This window comes from Protomyctophum bolini (genome assembly GCF_963924005.1).
Source record: "Protomyctophum bolini genome assembly, chromosome: 15".
In the NCBI taxonomy this organism is placed as follows: domain Eukaryota; kingdom Metazoa; phylum Chordata; class Actinopteri; order Myctophiformes; family Myctophidae; genus Protomyctophum; species Protomyctophum bolini.
The window spans coordinates 6,301,966-6,322,621 of NC_137876.1; the positions used below are offsets into that span (position 1 = coordinate 6,301,966).

A 20,656-nucleotide genomic window follows, 5' to 3' on the forward strand; every position below is an offset into this window, starting at 1 on the left:
AAAGAAACCACATAACTTCAAAATGTTCATTTTTCAAGAAATGAAAAAAATAAACATCCAGTTAAGTTTGTCGAAGCGCTTTTTAACACTTCATTGGTTCAATATTTTTTAACCAACACTCAAGCGTAAAGGTTGTTCAATAGCATTGAATTATGAAGAAACTGATTCATACAAGATTCAATGATTTATGAAGAAAACAAACTGGCTAAAGGGGTGGTTAGCTGGTTTGGCAGATTAAAAAAGAATAAACTATAAATGGCATTAGGTGGTTTCTTCCGGACAGAAACGATATGCTTCTTAAACATTACAAAGAAAGTTAAATAAATTCAAAAAGGGATCTTTTCAAACATTTATTTTTATATAAAGAGTTACATACATTTCAGGCAATATCTGCCAACTGCACCCAAACACTGTCTTGATACAAAGTAAAATGTAAATTCAACATGTTACCCAAGAACTTTACAGTGAGGATAACATAACAAGTCATTGCCATAGGCTAGGTTACTGACCTGTTTTTCTCTAAGTAATCTGAACATTTGTACAACATGTAAGCCTATTTCATTTTTGATATTTTATGAGTTAACTGAAATGTGAATTAAGAATCAGAAAGATTTTTCTCACTTTCATACCTTTTGAAAAATACAACAGTGCCATGATATCTTTAAAAATATACATGTTACTTGCTTGTGGGAGTTAAAGTATTCAGAGTTTGGCAACTTAAAAGTAGTATAATACGACAATGTTGCTATTATTCGCTATTAATATTTTTGAAAGGCAAAAAAGAAATACTGGGACATGATAAAAGAAGCGGCTTTAAAAAAAAAAGAAGAAAGGTGCTAATGTAAATTATTTCCAAAAAGTAGTTTGCTACCGTTGGCATCTGAAGGGAAGCACACAGGTCTTTCCAGGACCACCACAGATCTTTCCAAGACCACCACAGGTCTATCCAGGACCACTAAAGGTCTCTCCAGGACCACCACAGGTCTATCCAAGACCACCACAGGTCTCTCCAGGACCACCACAGGTCTATCCAGGACCACTAAAGGTCTCTCCAGGACCACTAAAGGTCTCTCCAGGACCACCACAGGTCTCTCCATGGGTCTCTCCAGGACCACCACGGGCCTGAGGTACTGAAGCTGCTTAATGGCCAGGTGGTCCCCACACTCTGCTAGAGCTTTGTCCAATATGAATTTCAGATTTTGAACTGATGTGAAATCCCGAATCATGGCAAGGGGCTTCACTAGTGGGATCCGCATGCGTTTGAGACAGATTCCCAGCTGGTTGTTCTCCTTGACAGAACTGCTTCTGAAAGAGTCACGCATTTTAAACTGTGTCATATCCTTGGGAGTTTTCTCTTGTATGAACTGGAGAAAAGAGGACTCAAAGCCTATAGGCTTGTAGGTGGCAATGTCAAAAGGACGATGAGGGGAGGGGCAGTGAGGCTGGGTATCCTTCTGATTGTAGGGTTGCATCTCAGACATCTCATTTTTACGTTTTAGTGGTTGACGTACCGGAGGGTTGGGCACATTGCTGCTCTCATCAAGAGTGATGCGTAGTGAGGATGGTGGCGAGAGATCAACAGTAACAGCAGGAAGAGGCATATTAGATATCTGCTTTTTTGGTCGCTTCTCACAGATCAAACCACTTTGTGTTGTGGCAGCTGGCTCTTCTGTGTGCCCACCAGTGCTTGGTTCACCATATAGCACGTCGTCAGCTCCAACCAGGACATTATTTCTCTCTACAGGAGGTGGCTCCTCCTCTGGGAAGCCCAATGGCTCATGGTTAATCTTAGCCAACGTGTCTGTGTTGATGGAATGTAGGCTCACGGGTGTGGGTAGTCCCCCTGGTTTGTCTGGTTCTGCCTGATATTCCATTTTGCGAACCCCATTGGGTGTGCATGCTGCAGTAGAGGTTGACTGGGCTGATTTCCTCTGTATCAGTTCCTCCAACTGTTCTGCACTGAGAACAAGCTTGTCTTCATTGCGAGAGAACACTTCTTTACGCATACGGTGAACACTTGCGTAGTGGCGATGCATGCTCTTCAAGTACTTCACAACCGAATCACAATCCTGAAGCATGCATGGGTAGACATGGGTAGAGCGGACTTGGCACATCTGTAATGCCTCCTCATGAGAGCGGTAGATAAAATCGTCAGAGCCTTTCGATTTAGATTTTGAACTTGGGACTTCTTCGTCAACATCGTCCTCACAGGTCTCCTCTGAATGGGCATCATTTTCAGACTCGGGACCTTCTAACGGAGGCTCTTCTTCTAATGGAGGGTCTTCTTTCTGGGGACTAGGGGGTGCAACTATAAGCTTCTTTTGGCATCCACTGATTGACTTCTTGTGAGTGCTCTGCAGACGCAACACGAGTGAGTCATAGTATCCACAATGGGTATACAGACGATGTTTCTTAAGTGCACTGGCATTAAGGAACATTCGCATACAGCCTTCATACTTGCATCTCAATGGTTCTGCTGGCTGACAATGCAAGTCACGAGTGTGACGCATCAGGCTGCTTTTCAGGTGGTAAGAGGCATTGCAGTTGGCAAAGTGACATTTGTATTGAGGCTGAGGTTCGTCCGAGTGTAAGACAGGCCTCTTTTTTGCAAAGTCCTTCCTTTCTTCAGAGGTGGGATGGACATCCAAGTCATTTTCCAGCAAGAGTTGTGAGCGATTATAGTGATGCACACTCTGTAGGTGTCGGACAAGCCCTCCTTGGTTTCTGAATGCAGCATCACAGTCCTTCACTACACAATGGAACGGCTTGTTGAATTTGGATAATATATAACACAAATTTCCTTTAGATACCAACCGTCTTGTTGCTCTGCCTTGGTATGAAGTTCCATCCTCACTTTCCACCTTTTGCTCACTGCCGTCACCACTACTCTGCTCTCCTCCATCCCCTACCTCTGCTTCATCCTCTCCTTCCTCAACAGAGGGCTTGTCTAAGTGTTTCCCATTTTCTCTTCCCATCACACTTGTCCTTCTTATTTTGTAATTATGCTGCCTGCTGGGAAACTCTCTTTTCTTCACTTTAAGTCTATCTTTCACTAAAGATGGAGATGTGTGCATTGTAGGCTCTGTACTTTTACTTCCCTCAATCTTTACAGACACATTGTTTACTATACCCACAGTAGCTTTGTTAAGTTTATGGATATTAATATAGTGAACCTTCAATGCACGCATTGATCTATTACTCTTGGAGCAGATTTGACACACAAATGGCATAAAGGAAGTGCTTTTAAAAGAAGTCATCTCCCTGGCCTGTTCCTTGGTGCGGTGATGTTTTAGGTAATAATGACGCGATAAGCTGGAACTCAGTCCATATCTGAAGTCACAGCCTGGAAACTCACAGACATATGGCTTAGCAGAGGCAGGCAATTCAACACGTTTTTTTTTGCCCTTTTCCGATGCTTGCTCTGATTTCATGTTCACCCTCTTCTCACCCATGTTGGCCTGTTGCTTGGTGTTGTTGCGTTTGTTGTTGCGATGTTGCTCGGATTTTATGTTCACCCTCTTCTCACCCACGTTGGCCTGTTCCTTGGTGTGGCGATGCGTTTTATAATGACGCGATAAGCTGTAATTCAGTCCAGTTTTGAAGTCACAGCCTGGAAAATCACAGACGTATGGCTTAGCAGAGGCTGGCAATTCAACATGTTTTCTTTTGCCATTTTCTGATGCTTGCTCTAATTTTATGTTCACCCTCTTCTCACCCACGTTGGCCTGTTGCTTGGTGTTGTTGCGTTTGTGGTTGCGATGTTGCGTTTTATAATGACGCGATAAGCTGTAATTCAGTCCACTTTTGAAGTCACAGCCTGGAAAATCACAGACATATGGCTTAGCAGAGGAGGGCAATTCAACATGTTTTCTTTTGCCATTTTCTGATGCTTGCTCTAATTTTATGTCCACCCTCTTCTCACCCACGTGTGGAGGCTTCATTGGAAGCAATACAACTGGGGAATTGGCCATGATAGCCTGGTGGAGGGAGTCTTGTGACGCATTGTTCTCTGAGGTAGAGGGCTCACATGATCCGTTGCAACCGGTAGAGGAGTTCAGGTCCAATTTGATGAGTCCAGTTAGTATCTCCCTTATAGTATCAGTGGGTGCAAGGTTTGAAGCGTTAGTCTCATTGAGGATGAGATGAGGAATTACTTTTCTTTTTTTTCCTGCCTCAGTGGATGGACATGGATTTGCAAGATCATATTTGACCTTTTCCTCAGTCTTCAGCTCAGTTCCCGCATTTATCTTTTTGGATTTTGAGCCTCGCTCTTTGTCATGTTTGTGTTCTTTGTTCTCCAACTTGAGGTGCTCTGGGTGGGCACATTTCAGATGTCTCTGGACATCTCTGGCTCTGGAGAAGGTCATGCCACACTTCTCAAATCCACAGGTGAACTTGCTTCCATCAAAACACACGGCCACTGAGGTTATCACACTCTTGGGCTCATTGCTGCTAGATGAATGTGAGGAGGAGGCACAACTGGTTGAGTAAGCGGTTAGGTTGTCACCATTGACCAACTCCTCCGTCTTAGATTCCACACACTTCTTCTTAGGGCTGGGCATGTCAGTGACCGTTTTAGATTCCGCACACTTCTTAGAGCTGGGCATCTCAGTGAGTGTTTGAAGACGTTTCTGTTTAGCTCTTTGTTTCTCAAAGTCATCTTCTGAGAAAACAATGCTGTGTGTGGCTAAATGCTGGATGAATTCTTTTTTGGATAAGTAGAACCTGTTACATTCTGGACTAGTGCAGCTAAATGCTGCATCTCGGAAATGCTGCGCTTCATGGTGATACATCTGTCCCAAGTCAGTAAAAGAAACATAACAACCTTTGAGCTCACACTGGTAGTTAAGCTGATAGCCATGTTCCTGTTTATGTGTGACAAGTTCATTAGAAGTTTCAAACTGAGCATCACAACCTATAACCACACACCTGTAAGGTGTATCACTATTGTGTACTCTGCGATGTTTGCGGTTGTGGTAAACTGACACAAAATGGCGTCTACAGAACGCACACTTCTCCCGTTTATCTCTCATTTCAAGAAAATGTTTCACATTCTCATCCTCCTTGTGCTCCGACTTCAAGTGGATATATAGATACTTGGAATGTTTAAAGATCTTTGTGCAGTGAGTGCCTGGGCATGGATATTCATCCCGGTTCTGCAAGTTAAAGTGACTGTGAATGTAATCAAAAGTGATATGCTCATCATCCTCCACCCGTTTCGGATTTTGTGTTTGCGTTACAAGGTGCTGCAGCACATCCGGATCATGTGTGGACTGATAATAAAGCATGACAGAGGGGTCAATGGTGATCTCACCTGGCTCAAAGTCATCCTCATCCATCTGTTTAAGCAAATCTTTCCTTTTCTTTTCATTAATTTTTACTGTATCATGAATGTGTTTGTGTTTGTGTCTCAAGTGACGAACAAGCTCCGTTCTGCTGGGAAACCTGACCATGCAGACTGGGCACGTGTGGCCGTTGTCTTCTTCATGCCTTCTGGAATGGATAAGGATTTGCTTATCAGAAACCAACTTCTTGCAAAGCCGACAGTAAAACTTAGTTGTCTTGGTCCGATGGGATTCACCTAAACTTTCTGCCTTATCAGATGATTCCTTTTTGACATCCATGTTGTCATTTTGATCATCAATACATCGCAAATCCTGATGCTTGGGTTCTACAATCTCCTGTTCTTGTTGCAGTTGATCGTGTTTAACGCCTGTCAAGCTTTCCACCCCAACCTCCTCCTCTTCTCCCTCTGACTCTGGCACCAGCCCTAAGAGGGAGATGCAGTGACATTTCAAAGTTTTCCAGTCCCAGAATTCAGGGTCAAAAGGCCAGTATGCTTTGAGAGCAAGGAAAAGCTCACAGCGCAGCGAGTTTGGGATAATTCCGTTTTCCTGGTCATACTTTTGGTCTGGGCGCAGGTACAGTTCTTCAAGGCAGCCAAAGCCCTCTTGACAAGGGCCAAGGAGAAATACTGTGAGTTGACAGGCACGCAACACCTCAAGGTCCTCTGGAAGAAGGCCGCAAACAGTCTTGCAGACAGAGATCCTCGTATCCGAGTCATTCTGCTTTGGAAGCTGGAGAGCTTTAACACAAAGCTCCACTGATGAAGCTAGTCCCAGGTCTTCTGCCTGAAAAGAGTCACACCTTATTAATATGCAGCAGTTGTTTGGTGGTCAAAGACATCAACTATTATGACTGAAATACTTATACAACATATATACAGCATTTTTTGTTTTAATCTTGATGATTATGGCAAAATCCTATCTCAAAATATAATAATATTTTAGGAGACCCTTTTTTTTTTTATAGAGAAATGTCGACCATCTGAATAGTATATGAAGAACATAAAGCTGGTCAACGTACGGAAACACACAGTGCTGTAAAATAACACAGTGATGATTTAGGCCATGTTATCTGCTGGTGTCCACTGACAGTGAAAACCTAACACTGGTTTCAACACAGCCATCTACCAAGAGATTTTAGAGCACTTCATGCGTCAGTCAGTATGTTTTTTTTAATATTTATATTTATTGGGTTTTTTCTTCAACATAACATAACATAACATAACATGACGTAACATAACATAACATAACGTAGCACATCACGGTGGGAGCGGGGAGAAGGAGGAGACATCGGGAGACCGATTCACACACACACGTACCGTGCCATTTTGGTCACACCGTAACCTCACCATTTGACGTCCGATTAATGTAGTTTATATTTTAAGCACTATCCGGTAGGAGGGGGAGTCATTCAGGGATGACCGGGAAAGTGATTCCCTCTGCAAAGGCAAGGAAGGGGTCCCATACTGTGTGGAATTTTGCGACAGAGCCCCTCATTATGTATCTGATCCTTTCTAGTTGCAGATTATTACAAATATCTCTCAGCCATTGTGTATGGGAGGGCGGGGTGGGTGATTTCCATCTCATAAGAATTAGTCGTCTTGCCAGTAGTGCAATTAGGCAGTAGGCATTTTTCACAGTTAGGATCAATGTGATCAATGTTATCGTATATTTTTAACAGCTTAGCTTTCGTCCAGTGGGTTCGGTGGACGACTTTACACTGGAGTAGGCCATGTCTGGCACAGGCTGATGAAGTATGGACACGATTGAGGATATCCTGCCAAAGATCGTCTGAGATTTCCATCTCCAAATCCTCCACCCAGCGCTCCTTCACACTATTCGTAGATACAGTGGATAGGGATTGCATTAGGTTATAAAAATATGAAATTATAAGTTTTTTCACCGGTACCTGAGCTAGAAAGTTATCTATGGGGCTTTTTTCGGGTTTGTGAGGAAATTGGGGAAACCTATTACGCACAAAACTCCGGATTTGTAGGTAGCGAAATAAATTTTGTCTGGGGAGATCGAACAAATTTGAAAGCTCTTGGAACGAGCCAAAAACATTATTAATGTATAAATCTTTGAACCGTTTGATTCCCAGATTGGCCCATACGGCAAATGCCCCGTCTGATATGGAAGGAGGGAAGACATGGTTATCTATGAGTGGGGCCAGGGTGGAGAAAGACTGTAGGTCAAAGTGTCGTTTAAACTGATTCCAAATTTGTAAGGACGTTTTAACAATTGTATTATTTGTGTACAAGGAGGAGTTGCAGTTGGGAGGGCAGTGTACCAGAGCAGCCAGAGATACAGGTCTTGAGGAAAATGACTCCATCTCTAACCACTCTGGTGGAGGACTAAGTGCTCCTGGGTGTAGCCAGAGTTGTAGCATACTGAGATTAGCAGCCCAATAGTATAATCTAAAATTTGGCAAGGCCATTCCTCCCAATGGTTTTGATTTTTGTAGAAAATCCTTACGGAGTCTTGGTTTTTTCGTATTCCAAATAAAGTCCAATATTAAGCTATAATTTTTTTTGAAGAAAAACAGATTGTTGTAGTCACTTGTAATTTGAACTCCTAAATATGTGAAGCTATAAACAGATATTTTAAATGGGAGATTATGTAAGGGATAGCTTTGGGCTGTTGTACCCAGAGGGAAAAGTTCACTTTTGCCAAGGTTAAGTTTGTATCCTGAAATAAAACTAAATGAGTTTAGCGTGCTCAGTGCAGCTGGAACAGATATGGACAGGTTGGAGAGGTATAAAAGGAGGACATCAGCATAAAGCGAGACCCTTTGTTCTGTCAGTCAGTATGTTGACAAGCTTTATGGAGATGCTGATTTTCCTTTCCAGCTCGATTTGGCACCAGCCCACAGTGCCAAAACTACTAGTAATTGGTGTACTGACCATGGTATTACTGTGTACGATTATAATCGTAGAAAGCAAAGAAAAAGTTAATATACTTTTCAGATGGTTGACATTTCTCAATTAAAAAATCTTTTTAAGTAATAATATTTTGAGATACAATAGATTTTTTGATTTTCATGTGCTGAATGCCATAATCATCAAGGTTAAAACAAAAAAAAGTGTTTAAATAACGGTACTTCACTTTATGCGCAATGAATTGAGAATATATGAAAGTTTCACTGTTTGAATCATATTACGGAAGAAAATGAATTTCGGTCATTACACTCCGATGTACCCACACACCAGAAATTGGAACAGAACACATTTAGTTTCAACGCCCATGTTTGGGAGCCGGAAATGCGTCATAAATTAACTAAAATATCGAAAACAGTTTAATATTCTTACCTCTGTTCGAATAACTTGGACCAGGTACAACAAATGGTCGACCGTTTTGGCAATGGCACCTAGCTGAAGGCACCGCTCCAAGAGAGATTCCAAGGAAGGGTCAATCCTCCTCTGAAGCTTACTCCACAACAGTATCAACTCCCTTTGGACAAGATGAAAACACAGTCGGGCTTAGTCTCGATTCAGACTTTGTTGTACAATGGTGTCGTACACTGAAAAGCTCACAACACGTTACATGTGTTTTGCGAGCTCAGCTTGTAGATCTGCTATTGTCAAGAGTAGACACAACACTGATAACATACCAGCACATGTAACTAGCCCTGTATGACTCATAATACATAGAACAAATTAAGGCTTTCTAAACAACAACTGTATATGCATTGACTTGCTTTCACACACGCCACAAACCAAATATGTATTATACACACCAAGAGCAATAAAGGCTTTGCTGTTGAAGCTGTTGCGTCAGGAAAGTGGTACACAAAATGAAGGCTGTATTCTCTTCCCCTTCTGTCTCCAAGTTACATGTGATCTCCAGCACATCCTTGCAGTCGAGCCTAGATATCTGTTATGAGACAAGAGACAGCCAGAGCAGGCAATTGTGAGCATTTGTTTGTGTCTGTCTTTTGACTTGTTCGACCTGGAGCCCCCAAATAACCTGTAAAACTTTATTAATACAATTAAACAAAGAATAAGAATGTGTGTGGCCGATTTCCACTATCCGCTGTTACAAAGCCAAAACAAAAAAGTCTAATCGAAGGCATAAGAGCAGTTATGGACCCCCGGTTTGCTATGCTTTTTAAGTTATGGACACCAATATATGTTTTGGTTACGAGGAAAAATATGTTTTTCACACTTTTAGAGCATCATATGGGCCTACCTAACCTGCCAAAACAATGGGAAAATTCTAATTTGTGTGTATTTTTATATCAAAAATGCTATTTTAATTACTTCCTTTGAACAAAAAATGTGCTGCGTGTCGAGGTCCAAAATAACCTTGATTTCATTCACCCGTTTTATTCCCTTCGATTACAGAATTACACTGTTTTTAATCTCATTCAAGATGACATTCAAGCACTGTATTACTCATTTTAACCTTAATCAGCATGATAAAATATGTATCGGAAAACAAAATAAGTTAGAAATAAGCCACATAGTAGCACACATGCTGAGAGCCACTGTCTCGAATACTCATACACCTGTAAAGAAAGAGACTAAACGCAAATGTAGACTGAAGGGATGCAAAGCTCTGATTGGTTCAGTTTCAGACTGAAACTACAAAATAAAATGCCCAAAAGGCCATTGCACCCCCACTTTAATCTCTGGGACCCTGCCTAAACTACACATTAAATTAAACAATGCTATTTAAAGTCGTTCTAACTCTTCCTAACTGTCCAACTGTCATGTTTCAGAGGACTGCACAACACGATGGGGAACAAAGATGACAGGCACAATATTGTAGCACGAGGCTGCTCACATCTTGTGTGTCTGATCGTAAACAACACATCTCATACATAACTGGCAGGACAGTCTCTTCGGTGAAACCTGATCTGCTAGAATTTCCTGAATGAGAGTGGGAAAATATATCCACATCACACCCACCCACCCTCCATTCACTCCACTGACTCCCCATTGCGTGGATTTTGAGGTGTTTCCATTCAGGAATTTAAGGGCTTGATGGAAACCCACCTACCGACACTGAACTCGCTGATGGAACATGAGAGAGAAGCTAAGTGATGTTCTGTGTGGAAAATATGGAGCAGAAGTCTATAAAAGGACTGCTGGCCAAGAATTACAGACCCCCTAAATATGCACTACTGTCTTGAGAGATATTGCCAGCAAACGACAAAACTGAAGCAAATCCGACAGCTGCTGCTGGCAAAGTTGGAGATAGTTTGCCGCCTCCTGGTATAAAAGAAACTAAGGAGATCTCCTTAAAATGATGAGTCAAAGTACATCATCAACTGCCTCACTCCCCCACGAGAATGCATTAACTAAAAGGTATTTGCAGACTGCTGCATTTCCTGCTGCATTTACCTGGATGCAAACGATGAACCATTGCACTGGTGTCAGGGTTCCCTCACATTTTTACCAATTCATTATAATATAAAACATTAAACAACTACATTTATAGGTCTATATCAGAGGATCCCAACCAAGCACGTGTAGCGGTGCTGGTACGCGGGACATGTCCCACTGTTACGCAAGAAGGGAATCGCAAGTTTTCCCCGACGTGAATCTGTAACTGTGCGTCACCAGGATTTTCAGCTGTGAAAGGTTGACTTGGTTGAATGAAGATACCATTCGTCAGTGACGTGTCACTGACTGTGGTTTCCCATTAAGACGCCCTGAGGGCGAGAAGCGCACTCGCCCTAACGCAGCAGTTATCAAATTGATCGACAAGTCGGTAAATGGCCACGACACGTCGACTCGCGAAATACTAAGTCGTTCACATCACTACATTCCATATTCCGTGCGGAATTGTTTGCTACATCATCACCTATCCAAGGGCATAGCACACTGGAGTAGTGAGACTCAAGAGACTCATTTGATCATACTGTACTTTGCGTAATATTTATATGAAACTGGATTAATTCCAAACCTTTAAGGCCTCAAATTATTTCCAGGAATTTAATGACTGTGGGAACCCTGCCCAGCGTTACTGAGATAACCAGAATCGCTACCTTTTGATGGCCACGGTAGAAATATGTGCATCAAGCACTGCTGTTTAATCTAGGCTGTGTACCAACGCATGGACGATTCATTTCCTTAGCGCAAGCTCGGATTAATGTTTTATAAGCTCCCAAACATGGTACTTTATCGCATCTGAGCAGAAAAAACACTAATAACCCTGTGTCCGTGACCACGGGAAAAAAAACAAATTTGTCAGACTGCAAACAAATACGATTGAACAAGTGAAAACTACAGTTGAAAGGAAACAAACTGGATAATAGCCAAAACAATCTACAATTGCAGGTGCCTCCACCCTGGTCATTATTATTATTATTATTAAACTAACATCTATTATTAGGCATTAATAATCATGCAGTCTGTCATTAACAGATGTCAGTCAGTGGAAGTCTGAAGGGAAGGTGAAGTATGCTCAGCAACTGACGATTGATAAAGTAAAGAATATTTTGCAAACATTTTCATGGTTGGTCAACATTACAAATTAAGCTTCAAACTATTTGGTACAGCTTTACACGATTCCCATTCTAGATGTAAATAATACCTCTGTGATGGCCTCCTCACTGGGCAGCAGATGGCATAGCAGGGAAACGTAGGTCTGACGGAAGGTGCCTTGGTTGGAGATGAGGCAACAGTCAGTACAGGCTTTAGCAAGCACTACTGCCTTGGTCAAGTCACCCATCTTCTCCAGGTGCTTCACTCGCATTTCCATGAATCCCTCCCCCTCTAAGCTGATGTATGCATCAACTAGGGAAAGAGGAAGAATAGAAAGGTAATGGGAAACATGAGATAGACTTAAATAATGTCACAACGCCTCCCACACACCATCTCAAAATCTAAATCTTGGCATTCAAGTGAGATACCAACCTTCTTCTGGACTGATATGCTGACCGGTGAACAGGGCAGTAAGAACTTGGTTGCACCACGCTCCACCCTCTCCTGTGATTTGGAGCAACGCTTGGAGGTCTGTGCTCCCATACTGCAGCAAGTTGTCATGTGCAAGCTGCAATACACAGGAAGTAAAGATTATGCCAAGTGATAAAAGTCACACCCGTGTGGAGTAAGTGGTGCAACTCCGTCCGAAACGGTTGAGAAATGACAGTTACAACCATGCTGTTTTCATTGCACCACTTAAAAATGAAACTTGATAAGATATGGTACCAGGCCAATCAAATGTAAATTCAACTGAACTGTATGACATAGCTTGTTTTGGAACATTTTCCCTGTGATATTGATACCCATTAGGCTATGTATTCCTAGCTCCAGTATCCAGGCTTTTATTTTCGTTCATATTCAGCTAAAAATGAAAAGCCTGGGGAAACCCATTGGAAAATCTGGCATAGGAAGTGGGAGCAAACTTGTATTTCGCTAACCAATAACAGTGCAGAGGGGCGTCAGTCCAATCAGTGTTCTCTGACGTTTTCTACCGGGGAGGGGAAGAGGGCAGCAGGCACACAGATCAGTGAACCAATAGGATCAACCGTCTGTTTTCGCCGCCACCTGCCCCTCTAGACCAGAAATCACAGGCTGGGGTAGGCTAATCATTGTCAAGCTACAAAAAGCAAAAGTCATATCTCGCTACAGCTATTATATGCTGAAATGTGATATCCAACTATTAAGTGCATCACAAAGTGGATAAGACTCCATTGTGAGTCTTCAGTTACAGCAACGTCTGCTGTCAAAACACTGGATTTATTTAGACTATATTGGACCACTGTCCATAGCTGACCGTCGCTGAAGTACCAATGTGTAAGCCTGCCTTAGCTATGGGTCTGTGTGTGTACCTACGTTGAGCACAAGGATGATAACGCCAGCCTCTTTTCTAAACAAGTGAAAACATTCTATATTCATAACATGAGAAAAACAGCTGTGCTTTCCCCCCGATAAACTTAAAAGAATAAATGTCTTACCACCTGACTACAAACTATAACTGCATGCCACAATCACTGGAGATTACACACAGGAATATGTATCAATGAGTCATTTTACCAGTAAGATATTTTATTTATTCACTTCTATTAGATTGGCAAAATTCAATTACTATGGATTATTTGTATTGATCCTGACAAGTTATTGGATTACTTTTGTTAGTTTGGATTGACTTGTGAATGTGCAGAGACGTAAATGGATGCGTGCGTTACAATACAAGTACTATATTGAGCGAAGTGGAGATGCCACATGAATTTCATTACCAAATGAGTTTGGTACTGTGTACATTGGGGTGATCCATTCTATTCAAATACATTCATACAAAACTATGGTTGATCTTTAGAGCTTGATTGTTTGTTCTTTCATTTTATTTTTAAAAACATGCAATTCAATATTATTTAGTTTAATTAGTAAAATACAACCGTACTTGGTATGCTCTTTTTCCACTTTGTGTAAATCAAGTCATCATCCCTACAGTTTTTCTTCACATTTTCTTCAATCTACTGTTCTTTACCTGGACAGCATGGTGAAACTGATCCCAAGCTTCAAGAGGGATGTCATTTTCAGGCACAGACAGCAGCAATTCAAAACAGCTCCTGTAAGCACAAAAGTGAAAATGTGTTCACCACACTACAGGGGCATTTAAGTTTTCTTATAATTCACATCACGAAAATGCACAGTCTAATTGACTGCAGTCAGTGCTCAGTCCCTCAGTACAGGCACACTGTCGCGCGCAGACGCGTCAGAAGAACCTGAAGCCCTCCTCCGCGTCAGTCAGCCGCGGAGGTGGAGCTTCTTTTCCATCCACCAGCTGTCTAAAAACCCCACGAAGAAGAAGGGCTTCCGGTTCTTCTGACGCGTCTGCGTGCGACAGTGTGCCTGTACTGCCTACGTGTCATACTTCACCTTTTAGCAAAGCATCCACTCACGTAAACACATAAGACACTAACCACTGAAAAAAGACACGTGTTTTAATCTAAGTCATTAATCTGAACGCTATTAGGGATACAGATGGAATCGATCAGATACCACACCAGATCGGGTTCCGATATGACGTACTTCATGTATCGGAGATCAGCTATCCCACCCCATGGAGACTTGAATTCAAGATTATTATTATTTTTTTTGTCGCATTCCTAAACCAATAAGTCTCCATGGGGTGAGTAATCGATGCCTTTAACTCTATAAAAGTATGCCATTTTCCTGGGAGTAGTATACAGTTCCAGAATATAATCATGTATTTTTAAGCAATAACCAAAATGTTTTAGTATATAATTGTCTCCACCAGCCAAAGGCATGGGGAGAGTATGTTTTGCACGCCATCCGTGTGTCCGTCTGGACACGTTAATTTTATTTTCATAAAAAAAGAACGTTCGGCGCGACCCACGGCCGTGCGTCATGACGCACGGTCACGCGATGACGCCCGCACGTCGAGGCGTGCGTCGATGAAAATAACGACGTCGTCGTTCGTCGAGGAATGATCTCGCTGTCTCTCATGAGGATATATACAAATTAATGTATCAGATCGGCGACTGGAAAGATATGTGCACTTTTCTGTGGTGTAAGTAACACCAGTGAATCCTCCAGAAATCTATATATTTAATCTCATAATGAAACCTTGTTTAATGTAATAATCATTAGTACTCACAAAGCAAGTCTCTTCAACACGAGGGCCACGCTGTCTGACTCTGGGGTGAGGTGGTTCCTGGCGGCAGCAAAGCAGTTTATGGACAGGCAGTAGACCTCCAGCAGAGGAAGACCATGTTCTACCGAGTTTCTGCTCCCAGCATAGTGCATTAGTGCCTATAAACAAACAACCATTAGAGTTGGGTCCAACAGCCAAATAGTCAACTAGCATATAGAGCACCGAAGTCTGACGTCACTTTCAGTAGAGGGCGTCAGTCCCCAGGTTCATGTATTTGTTTAGTTGCATTGAAATCGCCATAGGAGGATTTTTAGATTGCTTCATATAAGAACTGTGTTTGAAAAATAGACATGTCACCCCGGCCGCTTCACTCATATGGATATGAAGAATCAACTGACTGAGAGAAAACGCTAATGTTACTGCTGCTGAATTAGTTAGATTTTCGCTAGAAGCAGACTGTATCATATATGAGTGAGTGACTGTTGCAAACGATACAGAGACACCTCCCTGACAATAACGCCGAGACAGCTTGTTTATTTTTGGACCACAACGCTTATAGTAGACGATATTAAGATCACCCCATGTTATTCTCCATAGAGAAATTACTTCCGCGAACCAGGGGAATCGAAGGGATGAGCGAGTTACGTCAGGACTTCGGTGCTCTATCGTTGCTGTTGGACAAAAACCTTGCATCTCCAAATTTTACCTTAAATTATGTTGTGTTGTAAATTAATGCCTTACTTCGTCACAATAAGTAATAATAAGTCACACAAAAGTAGAAAAAGTGAGGGGCTTATCTTATTATCTTATCATTATATATCATCTCATGAACAACTGAATTTATGTGATTGGTTAGCCAATTTGCTCGTCTATGATGTAAATCGTCCCTTCATTGTCAATGGCATTTAATGTTTGTGGTGCCACACATTTACTTCATATTTGACGGACATATGACCTAATTTCTCCTTTCATTGTCAATGGAAAAATATGAGACATGTGGTGATAAAAGCTGTATATAGGAGGCCCTCAAAAATAGAAGATCTACAAGCTTGTGAGCTCATAGATCTATTTTTGAGGGGTGCTAAGTCCATCTATGTGCAGCTTTGAGGGCTTTGTGTAAACACAAACATTGAAGACAAAAGTGAGGACGCAAATTGTGATTGGCCAGAATGAGATGATGTACAGTATGATGATGTGACGTATGATGATAAGGCGCCCCTCATTCACACGGGTTTGATTTTCCTTTAACAGATTGTAAGTGAAAGTACTTTTTTTAACCAATGAAATGAGCGCTTGTAACTGAATAACTGTCGTGTAATACTAAAGATTAGAAGGAATAACTACACACAATAACTACTATTAACCACAACTACTCCAGGGGGAACACAGCCAGGTTCTTCTTCCCATTTCCTTGAAAATTGACCATTTTGGACAGCAACAAATGTCTACATTTGTCTGGACTCTGCCGGACATTGTGTGCAAGTGCCCCTCAAAATGATCTTATAACACAGATAGTTTCTCATGAAAATCTATTTAATTGTGCCGTCAGTTAACCTTGGTTCAGTTCAGTTAGTTGCGACTGAAAGCCGCATTTACTATGAAATCGTACATTTCCCCATCAGTCACTCAGAATTCCCATACATGGGAATGCAGTCACTCAAAATCCCCATACATGGGAATGCCCCCATATACAGTATGGTGCCCAGGTCTCGTGACATCATCAGGGATGATGTCTCCCTTTGACTGATACCTGTCCATTTAAACTATAGACAGGCCTCCCCCAAAGTTATTAGTGCACGCAGCCGTGCCCGGCCTGGCCCTCATCAAACCCTGTACACTCAAGAGAATGTCCCCGCTACCATTCTTAGATCTCTGCAGCTGACCTGTTCTGACATTTCATGTGTTGATCTGACCTCATCAAACCCTGTACACTCAACTCAAGACATGCTCCTTATATGATGTATTCCCATGCTTTTGTTCTTGCTTAATGTAAATCGCTCTGGATTAAGAGCGTCTGCTAAATGCCTAAATTGTAAATTGTAAATTGTAAATTGTAATGGCCAGTACAGATTACAGAATTAATTCCATGTTATCTGACCCCCCATGCCAAAGCGCCAGCAGTCGCCCAGCAGTCTGCCGTCAACAAAGTGGATGCGTGCACGCGACCTCGCCCTTTAGGGTGAGATCGCTTCTCACCCTTAGTCGTCTTACTGGTTATGTTGTGGCTACAAGACATACGACATGGTAATGTCACAAAAACAGAATCTCATGGGTATAGTAGCAATGTAATACGCTCTGCACCTCATCAACTTGTAGACACACAATAATGTTCGTCTTAGCCTCCTCCCACCCAAATGTTTAGCTGCACTAGTGAGAGCATGGGGTTCTAAGGATGAAAATGATGGTTCATTCAAAACACTTCAACACAAACAGTCCAGTTCAAGGCTTTTACACGTTTAGACTCGTTAGTGAACTTTGCATTTGTCACTGATGTGATCCCAAAGATGGTAATACTAGATGAGAGGTGTTGGACACCCATGAGAGATGCCAGTCTACTGTCTAGACCAAACTGCTCCCAGTTGACGTTCTGTCTTGTGTGAGGTTCTCCTGATTGGGCCTAAGGGTATTCAAATATAAGGCATCTACCAAATATAAATGCACCTGACACAGGCAGGCTTGGGTGTCATTAAAAGGTTGTTGTTTTTTTTAAATCACATTGTAATTGTTTGCAAGGCTTTTCTCATAATTAAGGAACTCTTGAGTTGAACTATATAAAACAAATATGAATCACAAAGCACAAGTAAAGCTAACCTCATTGCTGTTTACAATGACAATGACAATGTCAGTTTTTCCTGTTTGCCTGACAATAGAAAGTATTTTTGATATAATCTTGGCCAGAATTTGATGATTGATGTCCAAACAAGACCTAGATATTTTTACACATATTTTATTTTACAATTTATAGCAAGTTAGGCTACACCAACATATTTATTGTGAAGTACTTTTATAAGTTTTATTCTTATTAATGAAGAAGATTATTGTCAATTTATAGACAACTTAAGATAAAATTGGGTATGAACACTACCCACGTTACTATTACCAGTAAGACGCGGGAAGCGAACGCAGCTCGTACATATTTGGGTTTTGGACGTATAGCTGCTTTGGGGGCTCCTTATATGGTTATGGCTGAGTCATGGTGACGTAATCACTCAGCTCCATATATGGGCACAATAGCGGGACAGACAGACAGATACACACACACACACACACACACAGACAGACATGATCTGCTAGGTCTCATAGTAAGTGCTCACTGCATTCGCAACTAAGGCTCTCTACATGGGGACCGACCATCGAGACTACATTACCTGAATACTCATATGGGCATACCAACACTAACATCATCACTTGGATCTTCAGATGGGAATGACGACACATCACCCTGACAGCAGGCTTACACAGTCTAAAAGGACAGCTCTCAGCTTCAATCAAAACCTCACATGCCAACCAATTAAATTCAATTCAAAGGGCTTTATTGGCATGAGAAAACATACGTTTACATTGCCAAAGCAGAAAGAACAATACAGCAATACAATCAAAACAAAAATTATGTACTTTGAAGGTCAGAATCTTCAATAGATCAACTTCTATGTACCAAGGTCACTCGATGCAGGTATAGTGCAGGAATATACACAATGATTAGTCTTTAGGGTGGTTGTGTTCCATTTGATATCCTTCTCCTATCACAGCAACTCACAAGTCTTGCTGCTGTGTTTGCACATTGTTGTACTTCGCCCAGCAGATATGGGAGTTTTTTGTCATTGGTCATGCTTTAAAAATCTCTGTGTGGTTGTAATCTGTGGGAAGTATGTGTCTCTGATGTCTTGGTACAATGGACAGATGGTTAGGAAGTGTAGCTCGGTTTCCACTTCATTTAGTGTGCAGTGGGTGCATAGTCTGTCTTCTCTCGGGATACAGGTCTGCCTATGACGGCCTTTCTCGATCGCGAGACTGTGCTCACTGAGTCTGTACCTAGTTAAGATGTTTCTTTGTTTTGGGTCGGTCACAGTGCTCAGGTATTCTGCCACTGTGTATTCTCTGTTTAGGGCCAGATAGCATTCTAGTTTACTCTGCTTTTGTGTTGCTTCTTTCCAATGTGTCAGATAGTTTTCCCTTTGCTGTTTTATAATTTGGTTTAGTCCAATGGGTTTTCTATCTCAACCAACGCACACGGTATCTCCAACAATCTCAAATACCCAGTCTACAGGACCAAAGCAAGACACAGGATACAGAACATACCTGTACCCTCCACTGTACTGTACTGTCACACCCGAAATCACCATATATACAGTTAATATGTGCGTGTGTTAGGTTGCGCACAGGTGGTGAAAAACAACCATGCTGTTTCCGTGCTCAGACGCACCGACCCACAGTCACTTAGGGGAAGTGGTTGCACAACTTTAAAAAGTGCATCAAGGCTCCATTCAGCATCCCAAGAGTCTCATTTGCAGGGGGCGGACACCTTGGTGCCCAAGGTTAGTTACTATTTTAATTCCCCTTAGTCTAAATATACAACCTGCCGAACGTGGTTTAATTCTAGAGGAGAGCCCCCCCCCCCCCCCCCCCCCGCCCAGAGGTACGACTCATGACATCACACAGGAATGCTTCCGATTTGAACTAGTTCAACCAACATGTTTTACTGCATACGTTAGTTATGCAGAAAACATATATAACCGGTACAACTGACCAAAATAACGATAATAATAATATCCACTGCATGGCACTGAGCTACAACCATTACATGATTTTATTTTATTTTATTTGGGGTAACTAGATATACAGTATGCATAATGTCTGCGCCCCGCCCCACACACATCTGTTCCAGTACACTGCACAACTCACATTGTTATCTGACGTACATGCACGGCTTGAAATCTTTGAAGATGTCCATAAACAAACCTAGTTAACTTTTATTTATTTAATATTGCACATTTAGCCGTTTTGCAAACGAGCAAAAAAAACAAGGCTTCGAAAGAATTGTCAACATTGCGTAAGCGTTAATGCATGAACGTTAACATTTGCCACACAAATGTGACAAAACATAATTGATTTGTGCATTGCAAACTGTGGAAAAAAAAGTATTGTTATTGTTTATCAGGGCAGAAGCTAGCGGGCCATAGTGCTTGCTTGGCCAGGCCGTCGTCGTGTAGCCTGCTTTGCAGACTAGAAAGCGAAACAACCTCGCTCGGTTAATGTTATGCGAAACTAGCCGATCTGCAAGCTCACAACGCGTCGCAGCGCGACCCGTTGTGAGCTTGCAGATCGGCTATTTTCGCTGCGCGGCACGGACAAGTCGGACACCGCCGTGCCAACTAAAGCCCAGGCTTTAGCCCGGGTTAGCATTGGTTTTGAGCATGCACACACTACAGTACCTGACAGAAGTTGTCGCAGTATTCGGTGGAAGACGACGAGGATATTTCTTGTTGCCTGAGGACGTCTTCGAACGTTTTCAGTGTGGCCAGCAAGGTCTCCATCGCCACCAGAGTGTCCTCGGCGGTGTCCAGGGCCCGGTTGCCCCACTCGGGCTCATCCGAGGGCTCGACACTGTTCTCCGCCATCTTCGCACTCCGCCACAGCGCGTATGCAGCTTTCTGTTTCTGTCATGTGATAAAACGATGTGAAGTTGAACCGAACCCCCACACACACTCACTGGCGTCAAGCCGTCAAACCAGCTTCAATAA

General features: G+C 42.1%; 1 protein-coding gene across 2 annotated transcripts; it reads right to left on the bottom strand.

Annotated features, from left to right (window-relative positions):
• Window positions 1–337: 337 nt before the first annotated feature.
• rlf (RLF zinc finger) lies at window positions 338–20,545 on the bottom strand. 2 transcript variants are annotated; one of them, XM_080784800.1, is made up of 8 exons: window positions 20,348–20,545; window positions 14,919–15,073; window positions 13,785–13,866; window positions 12,209–12,344; window positions 11,886–12,088; window positions 9,082–9,218; window positions 8,654–8,795; window positions 338–6,131 (listed from the first exon to the last, which is right to left on the bottom strand). In XM_080784800.1, the coding sequence occupies exons 1-8, from the start codon at window positions 20,531–20,533 to the stop codon at window positions 837–839; spliced, it is 6,336 nt and encodes a 2,111-aa protein (XP_080640926.1). In that variant the 5' UTR covers window positions 20,534–20,545; the 3' UTR covers window positions 338–836. The 2 variants fall into 2 exon arrangements, with proteins under 2 accessions (XP_080640926.1, XP_080640927.1); XM_080784801.1 differs by lacking the exon at window positions 338–6,131 and adding an exon at window positions 7,042–7,180.
• Window positions 20,546–20,656: the final 111 nt, after the last annotated feature.